General features: G+C 40.8%; 1 protein-coding gene across 6 annotated transcripts in view; it reads left to right on the forward strand.

Annotated features, from left to right (window-relative positions):
* b3gat1a (beta-1,3-glucuronyltransferase 1 (glucuronosyltransferase P) a) overlaps positions 1 to 15927 on the forward strand; it is a 61891-nt gene that overhangs the window by 39436 nt on the left and 6528 nt on the right. For 4 of the 6 annotated variants that reach the window (XM_028419207.1, XM_028419208.1, XM_028419209.1 and 1 more), the window contains 4 exons: positions 3657 to 3811; positions 9064 to 9206; positions 13299 to 13370; positions 13476 to 13987. In XM_028419207.1, coding sequence (XP_028275008.1) covers positions 9095 to 9206; positions 13299 to 13370; positions 13476 to 13987 — 696 coding nt within the window. In that variant the 5' untranslated portion in view covers positions 3657 to 3811; positions 9064 to 9094. The remainder of the gene's footprint in view (positions 1 to 3656; positions 3812 to 9063; positions 9207 to 13298; positions 13371 to 13475; positions 13988 to 15927) is intronic. The other 2 variants (XM_028419211.1, XM_028419212.1) reach the window with 2 other exon arrangements.

A 15927-nucleotide genomic window follows, 5' to 3' on the forward strand; every position in this document is an offset into this window, starting at 1 on the left:
CTCTAGGCGAATCCATTTTTTTGGAGCTGTGACAGCAACATCAATAATGATCTATTGTCGTGACTTGTCTTCTAAGGTTCCCCAGATATTTTTGAAAACTGTTCTGGGCTTTACCAAGTTGGTCAGAGACCAATGAATTCACAAACGAAAGCGACTGAACATAACGGGACACACTATCTCCAGAGAGCTTCCCTTCCCTGCCGACTGGAGAGTACATCAAAATGATGCCACGGCAAAGCAAGCAAGCAAAAGATGATGTTATTATTGGTCCTCGGGAAATAGGAGATGTTCATGGCCAAGGGAGCTCAGAAGTCACAGGCAGACTGATTACAAACTTGGAAACTTGCCCCTGCTTCGTCTTTGAAGACTCAGCTTTACAAATCTGAGTGAGAGTGCAGAAGGAGGAGAGTGTGTGTGCCAGCAGGGACTGTGATATACCTCTCAGTGTGAAGGCTGGAGACATAAATCATCAAAGTTTACTGTCCATTAAAGTATTTTATAGCCCAAACTACAGCGATGCATTTCAACATACTATAATTCAACATACATGTTCAACATATAAATATAGGGGTGGTTGACAAGTTTGTGACCCTACAGCAGACTGAGATTGGGATGCTGATTATTGTTGGATAGAGGGGCTGTTTAATGAAATAAAATCCACATTCCTGGATGGTGCAGATGTAAACTTGTAGACTAGATAGGTTCCTACACTCTGTACAGTATCAGTCAGTGTGGTAGGCCCTGTTTTTATATCTAGCACATTATGTTGTAAAATGTTGGTACATTTTGATCTATAAACCTGTTTAAAGCTGATTTAACAGACACAGCAGCCTACAGTTTGCAGTTGTAGAAGAGGCTATTACACTGTAGTCCAGATCTAATCTCTTGTATAATTATCTCAGTCACACACAAACCCACTAGAGAAAGGTTGTTTCACCTTTTGAGGCTAATGCTGTTAGTTCAACAATCAGTACAACAATATTCGCATGTGGCATTGTTGCTGTGATTCTTTATTAATCAGCACCAGGTGTTCCCTTCACAGCTGGTTACCTCGTGCTGATGTGAAAGGCTGTCAAGCTTCATTGTCTGCCATTGGCTGCTGCTGTGTGGGCCTGACTTTCTGTATTCTTGTTACAGCACACAGTTCAAGTGCCACAAAAGCAAACAGACCGCCTGGGTGCTTGTGGGGTACAGAGGCCTCATTACCACCATGCTCTACACAGTTAACTGTTGGTATCATAGGTTTTTTTCCCCAGACTTCTACTGAGACAGGGGATCTTTGTTTCACATTGGTATGACAATAGATGTTTGCTGCCTTGCTGCTTTATATGTGGGTTTGTGCTCACAGTCAGTTTCGTTTGGAGCCACCAGATCTGTTCCAGAAAAGCCAAAAAGATCTTTGATTGCTCATGATTGCATGGCAACACCAGCCCTAACACAAAAGCTGGTGCTTTACAGGTTGCATCTGCATAAAGGTCTGACATGGTATACACAAATATTTCATGCCCTGTACAGCTGGTAATAAAATGTGGCAGGAGCTAAAGTATGTAATTCATTACCTGTCTCTATACCAGTGGAAAAGAAAACACAGATAAATTGCTCCTGTTGTTTTAGCCTGGTAATGCACAAATGCTTGGGTATGTTTGGCAATATCACTCTTTGATGCTTCTTTGAGTCACAATACAACATACGAATTAGAGCTTTGCACCTTGTTATGGTGTTAATGTTCATAGTTTTTAAAATAAATACAGATATTTGCAAGATCTTGAAAGGGCATTTTTATTATGTCCAACTTTACCATCATATTCAGTCACGATTATCTGTACAACAAGAAACCAAACCCAAATAATAACTTACAATGATAAATGTATAGGATGCATACATTCACCACAAACATGTGTCTCTGGAGAGACATCACAGCATGCTAACACAAGCTTAGAATAACATGTTAGCATAACGTTTGCTAAAACATGTTGTACCCTTGTATTAACCAGGCCTAAGCAGTAAACACGTCATGTCCAGGCTGTGCTACTGTCAGATTAGCCACCTAAAAAAGTAACAAGGAATAAATTAATCTGGTAAAGTGCCATACTGCTGGTTAAGTTTTATTTTTTAATACAGTGTATAAAAATTCAACTGCACCAACACACCAACTGTTCATTTGGAATCAAAGAAAAACAATCCCGACCATGACCCTTAAGGGGCTCTGCTGTAATTACAGCTAAATATTGCTTGTGCTTTGCCCAACTCTGTTCAGTTGTGTAAACAACTCTGTTCCAATGACGAAATCAGGACTTTTAATGAATGCATTCATATCACAAAACACCCATTTTCTGTTCTACACTCTCAATAGCGCACACAATAGAGTTCCAGCTCCATCCAGCTGGCAGGGCTTACCACGTTGTTTTGTTATTCCAAACATTTTCTTTCAAAAATGTTTAGCACAGACGCCATGCTGGCCTGTTGAAGACTGCAGGATTTTGGCAGGTTGTTGAACTATAGCAATTTTTCTTCTCTTTAGCTCCATCTGTATGTGTGAAAAGAGAAGAGTGTGTTGTACAGAAATCAGAAAGACAACACTGTCATTTGGAGCTTGCACACATGACAGTACCTGGCAGCAATCGCAAAGCCCTTCAGTTGGTGCTGTTTAGTTTTTTTATGTCACTACAACACTTGCTTGTCGCTGTCATAAAAAAGGAAATACTGCACAAGCTGCACTTATCCATGAAGACTGTTCCCTGTATTCATCTTTTATTCCTTTTTTCTCAGAGTGATGTCAGAACCTCAGACACATGATCTGTCTGTTTGAGAAATTGGACAACAAGTCTGTGTGACCTGAAAATAGATTGTTTTGAATTTTAGTGCACATCAAGCACAAACATCCTTCTACTGCCTTACTGGGTCACTGGCAGTTTGCCTTTTTTTTCACACAAACAGTGTGCGTCAGTGAAATGACTCCAGGTCTCCTGCTGCTTATTATCTAAAACCTATACATTTGCAGTTTATGATGATTTTCTTTCACACAGATGATAAAAAAATACATTCTTTAGCAATCAAGAGCTGGTGCTGATGCAGCGCGCAGACATTGACTGTGTGAAGCATGAGCCTCCACAGAAGCAGCTTTCCCCTCAGATGTATTTGAATAAGACATGATGCCAGTTTATTTTTGTAACATCCCCCACCTCAGACTGTTGGCAGGCATCAGAGTTGTGACTAACCCTCTTCCAGCTTCCATATTAGGCAAATAAATAAAAAATACTGAGTGTGCGTCTGTGCAACAAAAATTGAAATGAATCAAGCCCATCCTAAGTATACTGTGAGAGTGTACTCAATATAGTCAGTAATAACAAGCAAAGACTGCAGCGTAAGGCCGCTGGATACCTTACATGAACCAGAATTGGTGTTCATTACATTTTACTGGCACACTTTTTCTCTGCTGCACTTTTAGCCCCGACTCTTTGATCTTTACATGTCTCATAGCCACACTGCACATGAAGAACTCTCTGTCTTTCACTCCCGTTTAAACTGCTCTAAACGGTGTGATTGTCCCTGAATGTCTTATGCTGACGTAAGTGTAAGGAGCGGCACATGAAAAAAAACAAAGGAGATATCACAACCTGACATGGCTGACCAAAATTATAACCTTATCTTCCCAGGTCTACACTCAGTCTGCAGGAGTGGATAAAGCAGAGGAATCATCAGCTGATGTATAGTCATGGAGGATGTTACTGCTAGGTAGCCTATCCAGGATGCAGTGTGGCCTTCCCAGCTGCGCATCCCTCGTGGTGCCATGATCCAGTTCTAACTGCGGGTGAGTCTTTTTTTAACCATATTCTGACATTTGTGTTATTAAAATGCTACTATACCAACTTTACAGTCATTTTCATGATAAAATATGTGGTCATGTCCTTAGCTAACCAAGCTAACCGAGCCACAAAGCAGTGGGATATGACAAGGATCTCTAGAGTTAGAGCTTTAGGGTTACAATAATAAAAAGGCTCTCAGGAAGTGGTGTTAATTGAAATAAAGACTTTCAATTTATAGGTGTTTTTTAACCCTCTGCAAGCTGTCAGTATCTGGGGAAAGGCACCAGTTTGTAACAGCGGCATATAATCATAAGGGAATATTCATAACATCAACAACTACAGGCTGCCCCCCTTTGCCATTAACAACTTGATATAACAGAAACAGAAACTTGCAAAGCTATGCGCTTCCACACGCTCAAAACACATCTCACATTTAAGCAATATCAATAAAGCCTGAATGGTAGATGTTGGAAATCTGCGTTCCCTGAGTGCCTTAGAAGACTCATCCAGCTGAGTAGAGATGAAACTTGTGTCTGTCTGCTGGGCTGGATGTTGTCAGATTGTCAAATTTAGCTCGGCTTCTTCTATCATTAGGAAACACATATCTTTAGCAACAGAGTAAGGTCTTAATACTGACATAAGGTTTGGTTGCCTTAGCAATGAGTAACGTCACTGAATGTTATCTTTGGATTCACAGTGTTTAATGTCCCATTATTTTCTGTGTAAAAAAAAAAAAAAAAAAAAAACATTTTCATGGTTTTATCACGTGATTGATCTTAATATTATCAGCACATCTTTGCACACTATAGCAGTGAAGCATCATCCGGGCAAATTTGTTAAAATCCTAAAGAATCATTTAAAGATATAATTTAAAGATGTTCAGCTTATCTCTCTCTGAGCGTACTCAGGTGATCCTGAGGAAAAGATCACCTCACACATTGACTTTGAGAAATTTAACATTTGCTTCCGACAGCCATGTTTTTAAATAATTTGCTGTGTTTGTATTCAATATGCATAGAAAACACTTACAAGGCAGTACTTAGCTGTAGCGAAATGTGCACCTTCAAAAATGTATCTCCAAAGGAGGCGTTCGGGGAGTTAATCAGTACCATTTGCTCTGTTTTCTCTACATTCTCAACTTTTTATGCTCATACATTGGAAAGCAGAACCATGCACAATACCTCTCTGAAGTAAAAAAAAAAAAAAAAAAGTAAAAAGCTTTGCAGCACCACTTTTCTTATCACAGCCAGCATTTATGTGGTGTTTCTGTCAGACCTGTTCACATCTAAGGCTTAGGCATTAATGGTGTATTTATTTATAGAGTTCAATGATCATAATTGACAGATTATACAATTATGTTAAGCCTCTACATACTGCCACCTTCCACCACCGTGGTAAAGGTGATGACTTGTTTCCTCAAGTGTAAATCTGAAATGAATACGCTAAACACCTGTGCCTACATTATGCCTATTTTCTCTTTGTTTAATTGAGCAGATCACTTAATAACTGCCTTTTTTCAGTCCGATGCCAGAAGCAGCTCTGAGAGAGAGACAGACCCTGGGAGAGTTGGGGAAGTCTGTCATCCTTAAATTCAATTTAAATGAGCTACAGAGTACAGGGAGTGGACATAATATAGCAATGCAATGTATAACAAAAGCCCAATAAAATATACTGGGATTAATATTTGTGCTGCCTGTGTCAGAGGTAAGAATTAAATTTCTTCTTTTGTAAGAAAGAGCTAGGAGTGAACAATTTTAAATATACTTTGCATAGAAAAGAGGTATATTCTCTGAAACGCCTTTGGAGACAGCTTATGGTGGAGAAATGAACATTCAATGCACGAGCAACAGATCTGGTTGACATTCCTGCTGTCAGCATGCCAATTGCACGCTCCCTCAATGCTTGTGGCATCTGTGGCATTTTGCTGTGAGACAAAACTGCACATTTCAGGGTGGCCTTTTATTGTGGGCAGTTTGAGGTACACCTGTGCACTAATCATGATGTCAGATCAGCATCTTGATGTGGCACACCTGTGAGGTGGGATGGATTATCTCAGCAAAGCAGAAGTGCTCACTATCACACATTTAGACAGATTTGTGAACAATGTTTGAGAGGAATGGTAATATTGTGTATCTGGAATGAAGTTTAGATCTTCAAGTCCATCTCATGAAACATGGGAGCAAAAACAAAAGTGTTGCGTTTATATTTTTGTTGAGTGTATATTTTTGGCTCAGCATATCTTCAGAATGCATGGGCCGATTCAAACCATTCAAACATCAAAAGATTCAGCTCATTCGGGACATTTGTGGAAACCGTCAATAATAATTGCAAATATTATAATATTAAAGATATTAAACATTTTCCATGTCTTCTGCAAAATGCTACTCCTCCTACAAATTACAAGATAGAGAAACCATTCGAAGCTTAAAGTACTTCCAACATCTTGGTCTTCAAAACTTGCATACAGAATTTGGAAATTCAGCCCCGTCTTCAAATGGCCGGGGACTTTTGAGGTCTCCTCTGCTGTTACCATGGTGACAGACTGATGCTACTTTCAGCTCCATCTTCAAATGGCAGGGGAAACTTGAAAAAATTCTTTATGCATTTAACCAGGTTGGTTTACAGTCTGCAATCTCACCACTAGTTTTATCTGATATTTTATTGCCACATTTTTATTTTTGTCAATCTTATGGCGTTTGAGCCTTCTCAGTATCCGTAGCTAGGAGTGTTGCTTAGAAACATATGTCAACAACTAATGTTGCTAGCTTACGCCTAAACATAAAAGTAGAATCAGAAGGTGGATACCACTTGCAACTACGTTCAGGTAACAGGAAGGTAATTACGTGAGTTAATCTGTGTATCTGTAATCTGTATATTATTTTATTTTTATTAGGGCCCGAGCACCGAATGGTGCAAGAGCCCTATTGAAACCCTTAGGATTATTATTTTTCTTTCCCATATGTGTGACCCTGCTGCAAAACTTTTCATGCCTCGCATACTTCATCGAATTGAGCTGAAACTCACTGTGTCCACTCAGGACACCATAGGGAATAGACGCATTCCAAAACTCTTACAAAAGTCTGACGGTGTGGCCGGGGCGTGGCCTCAAAGTTTGACCATTTCAGAGGAAACAGGAAGTCGCTATAACTTCTTCGTTTTCTGTCCGATCTGTACCAAATGTCACATGTATGATCAGAGTCTGACCCTAAACACATCTATACAACAATATTGAAGCTTTGACAGAGCGCCACCTACTGGCTACACAAAATGTTGTGTTTTCATAGGTTTTTCTGCCTGCCCCCCTGGCCTGTTTTGAGTAGGGTCATGAAAAATGGCACACATGTGTATCACCCCAAGATGCACAAAAAAAGTCTCTTGGACCCCCCCTTCAAACCCAACAGGAAGTCCGCGATTTTGAAATTTCTGTTAATTTTTGGCGATTTGTGACTCTGCTACAAAACTTTTCACGCCTCGCATACTTCATCCAATCAAGCTGAAAATCACTGTGTCCACTCAGGACACCATAGGCAATAGACGCATTCCAAAACTCTTACAAAGGTCTTATGGTGTGGTGGGGGCGTGGCCTCAAAGTTGACCATTCGCCATTACAAAGGAACTCCCTGTATTTTTTGCCCTAACGCGTAGCCCCGCTGGCCAGTTTGACACAGGATCATGAAAATTAGCACACATGTGTATCACCCCAAGATGCACAAAAAAGTCTCTTGGACCCCCCCTCCAAACCCAACAGGAAGTCCGCCATTTTGACTTATGTGGCCATTTTTTGCTTATTTGTGACCCTGCTACAAAACTTTTCACGCCTCGCATACTTCATCCAATTGAGCTGAAATTCACTGTGTCCACTCAGGACACCATAGGGAATAGACGCATTCCAAAACTCTTTCAAAAGTATTACCGTGTGGTGGGGCCGTGGCCTCAAAGTTGACCATTCGCCATTACAAAGGAACTTGCTCTATTTTATGCATTACTACCCATATACTTCATGCAATGTGGACAAAATCTTACACTTCTGCTATGGACCTGACTCTGAACAGATATATATGCTAATAGGATGATACGGTCATAGCGCCACCTACTGGTAGCAGGAAAATTGGGTTGTAAAGTGTTTGTTGTATATCTGTGGATATGAGAGGAGGAGAGCATAGGACAGGAGAGTATAGGAGACGAGAGCATAGGAGAGAAGACTGCGATGGCCCCGCGGATCGCAAGGTGCGCGAGGGCCCGCAATGCTGCTTGCAGCTTTAATTTTTTTACTTGGTTTCCTGGTTTAATGGATACTTCATCTCCAAAACCTTCTACATATTTATCCGTGTCAATCTTTTGCCTGGTATTATTATGTTTGGTATCATTTTAAAGGGGACACTCTGGGCTTTCATTCAAGTTCTTTTTTGACTACAGGCATGTATCTTTTCAAAAAGTATAAGCAACCTTTGCCACCTTGAGTGGTACCAATATCTCATCTGGCCCATGGACTATCGTTAGCTTTCTGATGGTGTCACTCTTAAAACTCAACACCAAACCGTTTTGCCTTTACAGCCAGCTGTTTGGGGAGAGTGCCGGTCATTCTTCCATTAGGACATAATGTAAAACCAAAAACAGAGAAACAGAGCAGCCCTATTTTCTAACCCCCCGCCATCTCCACATCTTTGACATCATAGACATAAAAATTATACTGTGTTGTAGAGCAACTTATTGCGATTCTCATGGTGTCCATATGTTTTGTCTAAAAGCTTCAGTTTGGACAAAAACAGAAGTTGTTTAGAGGGTGTTTTACATTGGAAATGCATTAGGAGCCATTGCAACATTTAGGTTGCAATGGCAGGCAGGCATGGCTGGTGACAGGATTACAAACAAGCAGCTTTTCCACATTAAAATCACACAGCCTGTGCTTCTTATAATCTTATGGTATTATTCCAGCCTGAGACCTTTCATATGGTTCTTCTTTAAGGTCAGTGACTTCATACTGTTTTTGTCTTCAGCAGTGTCTGTGTAAATTCAGATTGCAGATTCTCCAGCAATTCAGAGCAATTCTTCACATCAGCATTCAAAGCAATGCTTCAGCTGCAGCAATCAAACTTGCATTTTCTTTAGGAAATACTTTTCTAGTTAATTCAACTACCCTATTTTGTAAGGTTTTCTTTAGTGAAAATAGTGTGGTGTTTATGCTGCTGCATCTGTGAAAATATAAATCCTTATGTTAAAACTGCATAAAGTCAACACGCCTATCTTATTCATCCAGGTAATGCCGAGCCAAATAACCAATCCTGGAGATGCCGAAGAGAAGAGATATTCTTGCCATCGTGTTGATCGTGTTACCCTGGACTCTGCTCATCACTGTTTGGCACCAAAGTGCTATAGCTCCACTCCTCGCCATCCGCAAGGGTAAGAATCACACCGCACTCCACTGACAATATCAAACTTGAAGTGGGCTCTCAAACCTAACACCGCACTTCACATTTAGACAACAGGCAGTTCATGTAGAGGCACTCGTAAGCCATGACCATCAGCTTCATCACAACTCAATAACACTTGTCCAGTCACTGTAAATCTCATCAGTGTGCACTGTTTATGTGCATGATAAAACCTTCAATCTTACCATCACACACCCACTCTCATACATTATTTTGGTTTTACACCACTTGAATATAATGGTTAACCGTTAAGCTGCCTAGAGCAGAATGTGACAAGTCTACATCACAGCATTAAAGGAAGACAAGTGTTTGGGTGTCCAGCATAGCGGCTTGTTCATGGGTGATAAAAACTGTTGCCATGTTGACATTAAAACACATTACATATATAGATATAAAAACAGTTATTACCGTAAGACATTATCATCACATGCTGTCCTCTGGCCGGTGGAGACTGGGTGGTGCAGGCCAACAGGTCAGGTGTATGGGTGCAGCATCTGGTCATAAAATCACAGAGCTGTGGATAACGTGACATAATGTAAAGTAATTACAGCAAGACATAAAGAGTGCACTAGTAAGACTAAACAATGATAACAGCAGCAGCTCATATGAAGAAGATGATGCTGGTCTGCTCTTCTTCAGCAGAGCTGAGGACGCAGCTACAATAACAAAGAAGAGTGAACACTGATGTGATCATGATAATGACCATCAAAAAAAACAAATGTATCCACATCAAGTTTGCTCACCGATCGGAGGGAAACTCAGAATAATAATAAATGGAATAAAACCCCGCTTCAAAACCAGAGCCTGTTAGCAACATGTTAGCAACGTGCAAACTTAGCCTGGCGATAGCTGGCAGCGTCACAAACATAAAACATTCAGCTCAACAAGTAACTGAATGCTGGTTAAAGTGGCTACGTAGTCAAGGAAAATAATAAAATCATGTTAAAACAAACACTCACACACGTTCAGCCTACCTGTCCGGAAGAAATGTGGCCTCCACGGCATCACTTTGTAGCCGCTTCTGCTCCGTCAGTCGTCGCCAGCGCTGCAAAGTCGTTCCGATAACCACTCTTGCCTTACATCTTTCTGCATCGAGCCTTTTTCTGGTGGTTGCTTTTTCAAAAACAGTTTTTCTTTTCTGACTCGCCGGCTGTTTTGTTTGCCATCTTGCGACGGCCTACTCTCACTCAGGGTTGCCAGATCTGAGTGACAGTTTCCAGCACAAACTAAACGTAAAACCCGCCCAATGCGAAAAAACACCAGCCCAAATCACAACCTCCCCAGAATCTTAATGTTCAGACTGCCATATGCAGGAAAATTCAGTTCAGACAGAACAACACAGTGTCTGACCTCTGCGCAGCCGCAGTATGTGTGTGTATCTGTGTCCTTCTCTTGGACTGAACGCCAAGATCAGACTACCGTCAGTGTGTGTGGCTGATGTTTATGTTAATGTTGATTGGTTGAACTCTTCACTCAGCTGACCATTAGGATTTCATGTTGCCAGTGGACCAATGATTGTCATACTTGATGCCAGTCGATCATTTTAAAACAAACTGATAATATGAGGGGGAGGACAGTGCTGTTTTACTTAAATTAATGCATACAATGACAACTGGAATATTTCATAAAAACTCGCCAAATGCTGTGAAAAGATTTCACTAATGTGCAACAAACACTTGAAACATGACAGAAATGCACAAAACACTTAGAAAGCCACACACACACACACATACACACTGGTACAGACACATCATTTCATGTTTAAATGCAAAATATCCACTCATTGTTGTTCCTATTCTGGTTTTCAGTGAAATAAGTGAATACTTTAAAGGAGAAATTTAAACAGATTTACATGAGGAATGAGGGCCGTGTCTTTACTACAGCAACAGTTGAATCGTTTACAAGCAAAAAGCCAGACTGTGACAGTGACTCCTTAAAAGACATGTTTAATGGGAACATTGCTTTTGTTTTTTCACAAACAATCAAAACACAGTTGAGGTGGACTAATATTTCCAGCTCAGTAAATGTGGCTGTACTGCTTGCACCTTTTCTTGCTTCCCGCCATGTTGTTTGATTAAGTTTTGATATTAAACTTTTTTATAGCTTGTGTACATTTTGATTGGATGTGGAATTTTAACCAGAGCAGAGCCGACAGAGACTGACAACCAGCCCACTGTTCCGTACAGGGTCCATGTTTCTGATTGGCTGATGTTTTTAGCGTTTTGTCACTTCCACAGATGAATAATATTCTTCATTTTGATGCAAAACTGTCTAACTAATTGGCAATTTAAGTGCCTCAGAATGACATCTCCCACACAGCAGCATGTCAGTCAGTCAGGTTTCAGCTCTTCTCTGTTGTCACTCATTCAAATATAATGTCAACTGTTGTTCATCAGGGAGGTTAAAAAATTACGTAGGATATTTTGCGTTCATGTGTAATATGTGTGTACATCAGTCTGAATCATTACTCATGAGTCTAGATCATCTCCAGTGACCACGAACCAACAGTGCTGAATGTCAAGAATGCTGCTGAGTAAACATGCTCAAATTAGACTGACGGCAAATTAATAGGCCCATTTGCCCTGCTCTTACTGTATAATGTCATGAATGTACCTATAGAGGTTAACCATCAAAACAGGTTTGCTCAAATAACCCGAGGCACTAGCAGCTGAGGATAATTAAAATCACAAACAGCACTGTAATTAAAGATAAAAATAGAGTTTATTTATATCTTTTTATTGTCTTATGCCACTCACTTGTTAAAAATTACACATATTTTGTTGCCTGTGCAATCTGACTGAGCTCCGCCCACAGGCTTTCCTTTGTGTGCTCCTAAAAGAGAAGGTAGAGGTTTTGTTGGCAGCGTGCTCCCTGGCAGCCTCTGCTGAACATCTGGCCATCAGCAGATTGTGTTAATCTATGTGCTGCAGAGAAGCCCTCTTTATGTTAGAGGTGCGAATGGAGCTTGTGCAGAATAGTGACTGCCATTAGCTTTGGCACAGTGAAGAGAAATTAACAACTTTAATGATTCTATAATCTTATTCTGTCCATCAGATTAGATTCCTATAACATTTACTACCACAGAACTACAGGCTTTGATCGCAGACCCTGGTGATAGGTTCTATAGGCTGTCACCATGACTTCAGATAAGGGCTGAGCACAGAGCACCACTGTCACTCAGATCTTCCGTCCTTGTAATCCTGACCATAGTCAGTAATCCTGCTGAAAAAGATATGGATATGAAGGTTTTTGGGAAAGACTCACTTTTAGAGCCAGCTCCAAGTGACCACTGGAAGTTAGTTAGGGCAGACCAATGCATATTGTGTGCTACCTGAGAATAACAACTCAACCTCCTCCAATCTTCTGGTCATAGGTTGGTGAAATGCTTCTTTTCAGCCTGCTACGTTATCTAAGACTTACATAATGATCTTAAAATATTTGGACTTTAAAAAACACCTACATACAGTGTCTCATACATGGTGTCTCATCCTTAGAAACTGTCAGGACACGATTCATGTCAAGAGTTTATAAAACATGACAGCTGATTGGACCCTGTGTTACAAATTTATTTTATTTAATCTTATTGTTTACAGAATACAGTGGTCTCACCTGCATGAGTGCAGTAAAGTTTCTCAAAGGAAACTGAAACTGATCAGTAAGAGTGTTGTTCGGCCACAGGTGCATTGCTTGAAACGAGACAAGATGGATTGTCACTTGATCTTTTGTGACTTGTGTCTGCTTCAGCTCTGATTATTTTATTGCGGCTTGAATGCAGAACCAAGACAGTATTTACATAAATGTCTTAAATACTGTGAGCACTTCACAACCCAGTATTTACAACAAAAGTATCACAGCAGAGGATGAGGCCGTCTGTGGTGGAGTCTAGACATTTCAAAGGGCATGTCTGCCAGATCCACATTCCCATATTTTTCTCTATAAAGACAGGCCCAAAGGCAGCACTCAGAGACTAGCAGGGCTCATCTCTCCCCTCGCACATCTTGTGCTGTCTTTCTGTCCATCAGCTGTGTTATCCTCTCACGGTGCCTGCTTTCACTTTTTGCAGCCTGTCACCACCTAGTAAAAGAGATCTTTATCATTCCAGAGAAGCTTGCAGTCCGCCACCACCGGCTCTCAGGTACACTTTACCCCCATTGGGTTTAAGTCACCTGAGGCAAATATACAAAGGGCAGCTCAAGGTTGCACTAATGCCTTACATGTCTTCTTATCCCCATATCTGCAGATGATGGTGTCGATGGCAAGAGGGAGGCAGGTGGCCAGGTGCAGGACTCCAAGGAATACTGTGCCTCAGATAAGGACATTGTGGAGGTGGTAAGGACAGAGTATGTGTATACGCGGCCTCCACCCTGGTCCGACGTGCTGCCCACAATCCACATCATCACTCCCACATATAGCCGTCCCGTGCAGAAAGCAGAGCTGACACGACTAGCAAACACCTTCCTCCATGTCCCCAACCTGCACTGGATCCTGGTGGAGGACTCTCAAAGAAGAACAACCCTTGTCACACGACTGCTCCGGGAAACGGGGCTGAACTACACCCACCTCAATGTAGAGACCCCCAGGAACTATAAGCTGCGAGGTGACACTCGGGATCCCAGAATCCCCAGAGGAACCATGCAGCGGAACCTGGCCCTGCGGTGGCTGAGGGAGACCTTCAATGCCAACAGCAGTCAGGCTGGAGTCGTCTACTTTGCTGACGATGACAACACATACAGCCTGGAGCTGTTTGAGGAGGTGAGTGTTCCATGTCACTGCTGTTGGCTTTATCATGCATTTTTTACAAACTCTCCAGAAGTGTAGGACATGAAAAACACAAAAGAGCGCGCACACACATTGGCTTAAAGCTTTCATGAATAAAATGTGCCACGTTGTAAAAGAATCATTTGACTTAAAAATGTTATATAACAATTGTAAAAAATGAAAAAAATATTGCTCTCTGCTGACATCTAGGGGCAGCCGTACAAATACAACACTGTCAAATGCACAATAGTTTTGTCTTTAATTTATGTGAATATTTTATTGACACATTGATTTAAAGTAGTTGTTTACTGTTGGCTATAGCATGTATGTAGCACAGTTATAGCTTTATAGCCTCAGGAGTGCTGCACTGTTTATACTGTGCTTAAATGTAACAGACTTTATTTAAACATCTTTTAATACAGGCTATAAATCATGGTCATTTTATGCACTGTAATAAAATATCATAGACATTAATAGGAAAATAGATACACATTCTTTACAAATGAAAATATGTACTTTTTAAAATGCATGATTTCTTCTTCAGTAGCCCATTCAGTTCAATATGAACTATGAAATATGCAGTATTAAAAGACACATATACATATAATACAACAACAGTAGAAAAACAGTAGAAAATTCTGTTATTTGACACATTTTTTAGCTCTTAACAAGCATAGTCAGAGATCTGGAGCTAGTGGAAAGAAGTTTGGGGCGTGTAATCAGTACATCTCAGACCATCCATCTTGACATCAGTTGAATTACCTGAGCGGACACGGTCTAGGTCCTCCGAGTATTAGCCTCAAGTCTTGTTAGTAGTGCAGACGGGGTCCGTAGTAAATGGAGCACCGGGTATTGACGGGGCCTGTCATTACCTTTCTCTGGGAATCAGCCAAAGTGCTCCGTCTCCCTCAGAGGCCCTCCATCACCTCCAACAGGCCTATTTATGGGCCAGAGTAACGGCCATAAGGGGCAGAGAGACAGAGAGAGAGAGAGAATCGTGGAGAGGGAGAGTTAGGGGCAGGAAATAAAATGAGAGGAAAAGAGGAGGTGACAACCAGATGGACAGAACACAGAGAGTTGACTGCTGCTACAGTTTTGTCTGCTGAAAGCAAATCATAAAATTATAGAAAATTCATGCACATGCAGAAACATGTTGTTGTTTTGTGCTGTAGTGAAATCGTGCAAAGATGCCACAGCAGTGAAGCCCTTACGGTCATACCTGTATGTAACATAATTTCATTGTCACTCTTATAAGTTTCTACTGTCTGCAACATTAAATGCTTCAGTAAAGCGTCTCCTATCTTGTATCCTTGTTGAAGGGTGGCCTGTTCAAACGATCGAGGATTCATAAGCAATAATCCTTACTGTTTCTGACACACAACGCAAAAAACCACTCATCATTTTACTGATATTTTCATCATACCCTACAATTATAAATCAATTTCAGTGATGGCTTGACGTTTTTTGCAAAGAGTTTTTGCCTAAAAATATATCCAAATGATTTCCAAATCCCTTTACCTGAATAATTGCCTTGAAATATTCACATCCATTGTATTTGGGAATAATGATTCTATTTTCACAGCCGACACAAATAAGACCAAAAAACAATGATCCACCATGCAGACATGTTAATGACATGGTTCAGTTTGCTAATTGTAGTTATTTTAATTAGGACAATTTAAAAAGGTTAAATGGAAGTTAGAGCCTCCAGTTTTAAATGCACTTTGTCTCTGTAGGTTTCTTACTAAGCAGGAGGGAAACAGAGCTTAAATGCACACATAGGCATGCAGTCGCATACTGAACCAAAAACAAACACATCATATTCACCAGACTGGGACGAGGAGATTCTGGCTGCATTTTTTGATTTGCTTCAGAAGGAATCATGCTGTTTTACTTCAGTTGATATTCCCACCAGAAGCAGCAGGCGGAACGCT

This window comes from Parambassis ranga, chromosome 13, assembly GCF_900634625.1.
Source record: "Parambassis ranga chromosome 13, fParRan2.1, whole genome shotgun sequence".
Classification (NCBI taxonomy): Eukaryota; Metazoa; Chordata; class Actinopteri; family Ambassidae; genus Parambassis; species Parambassis ranga.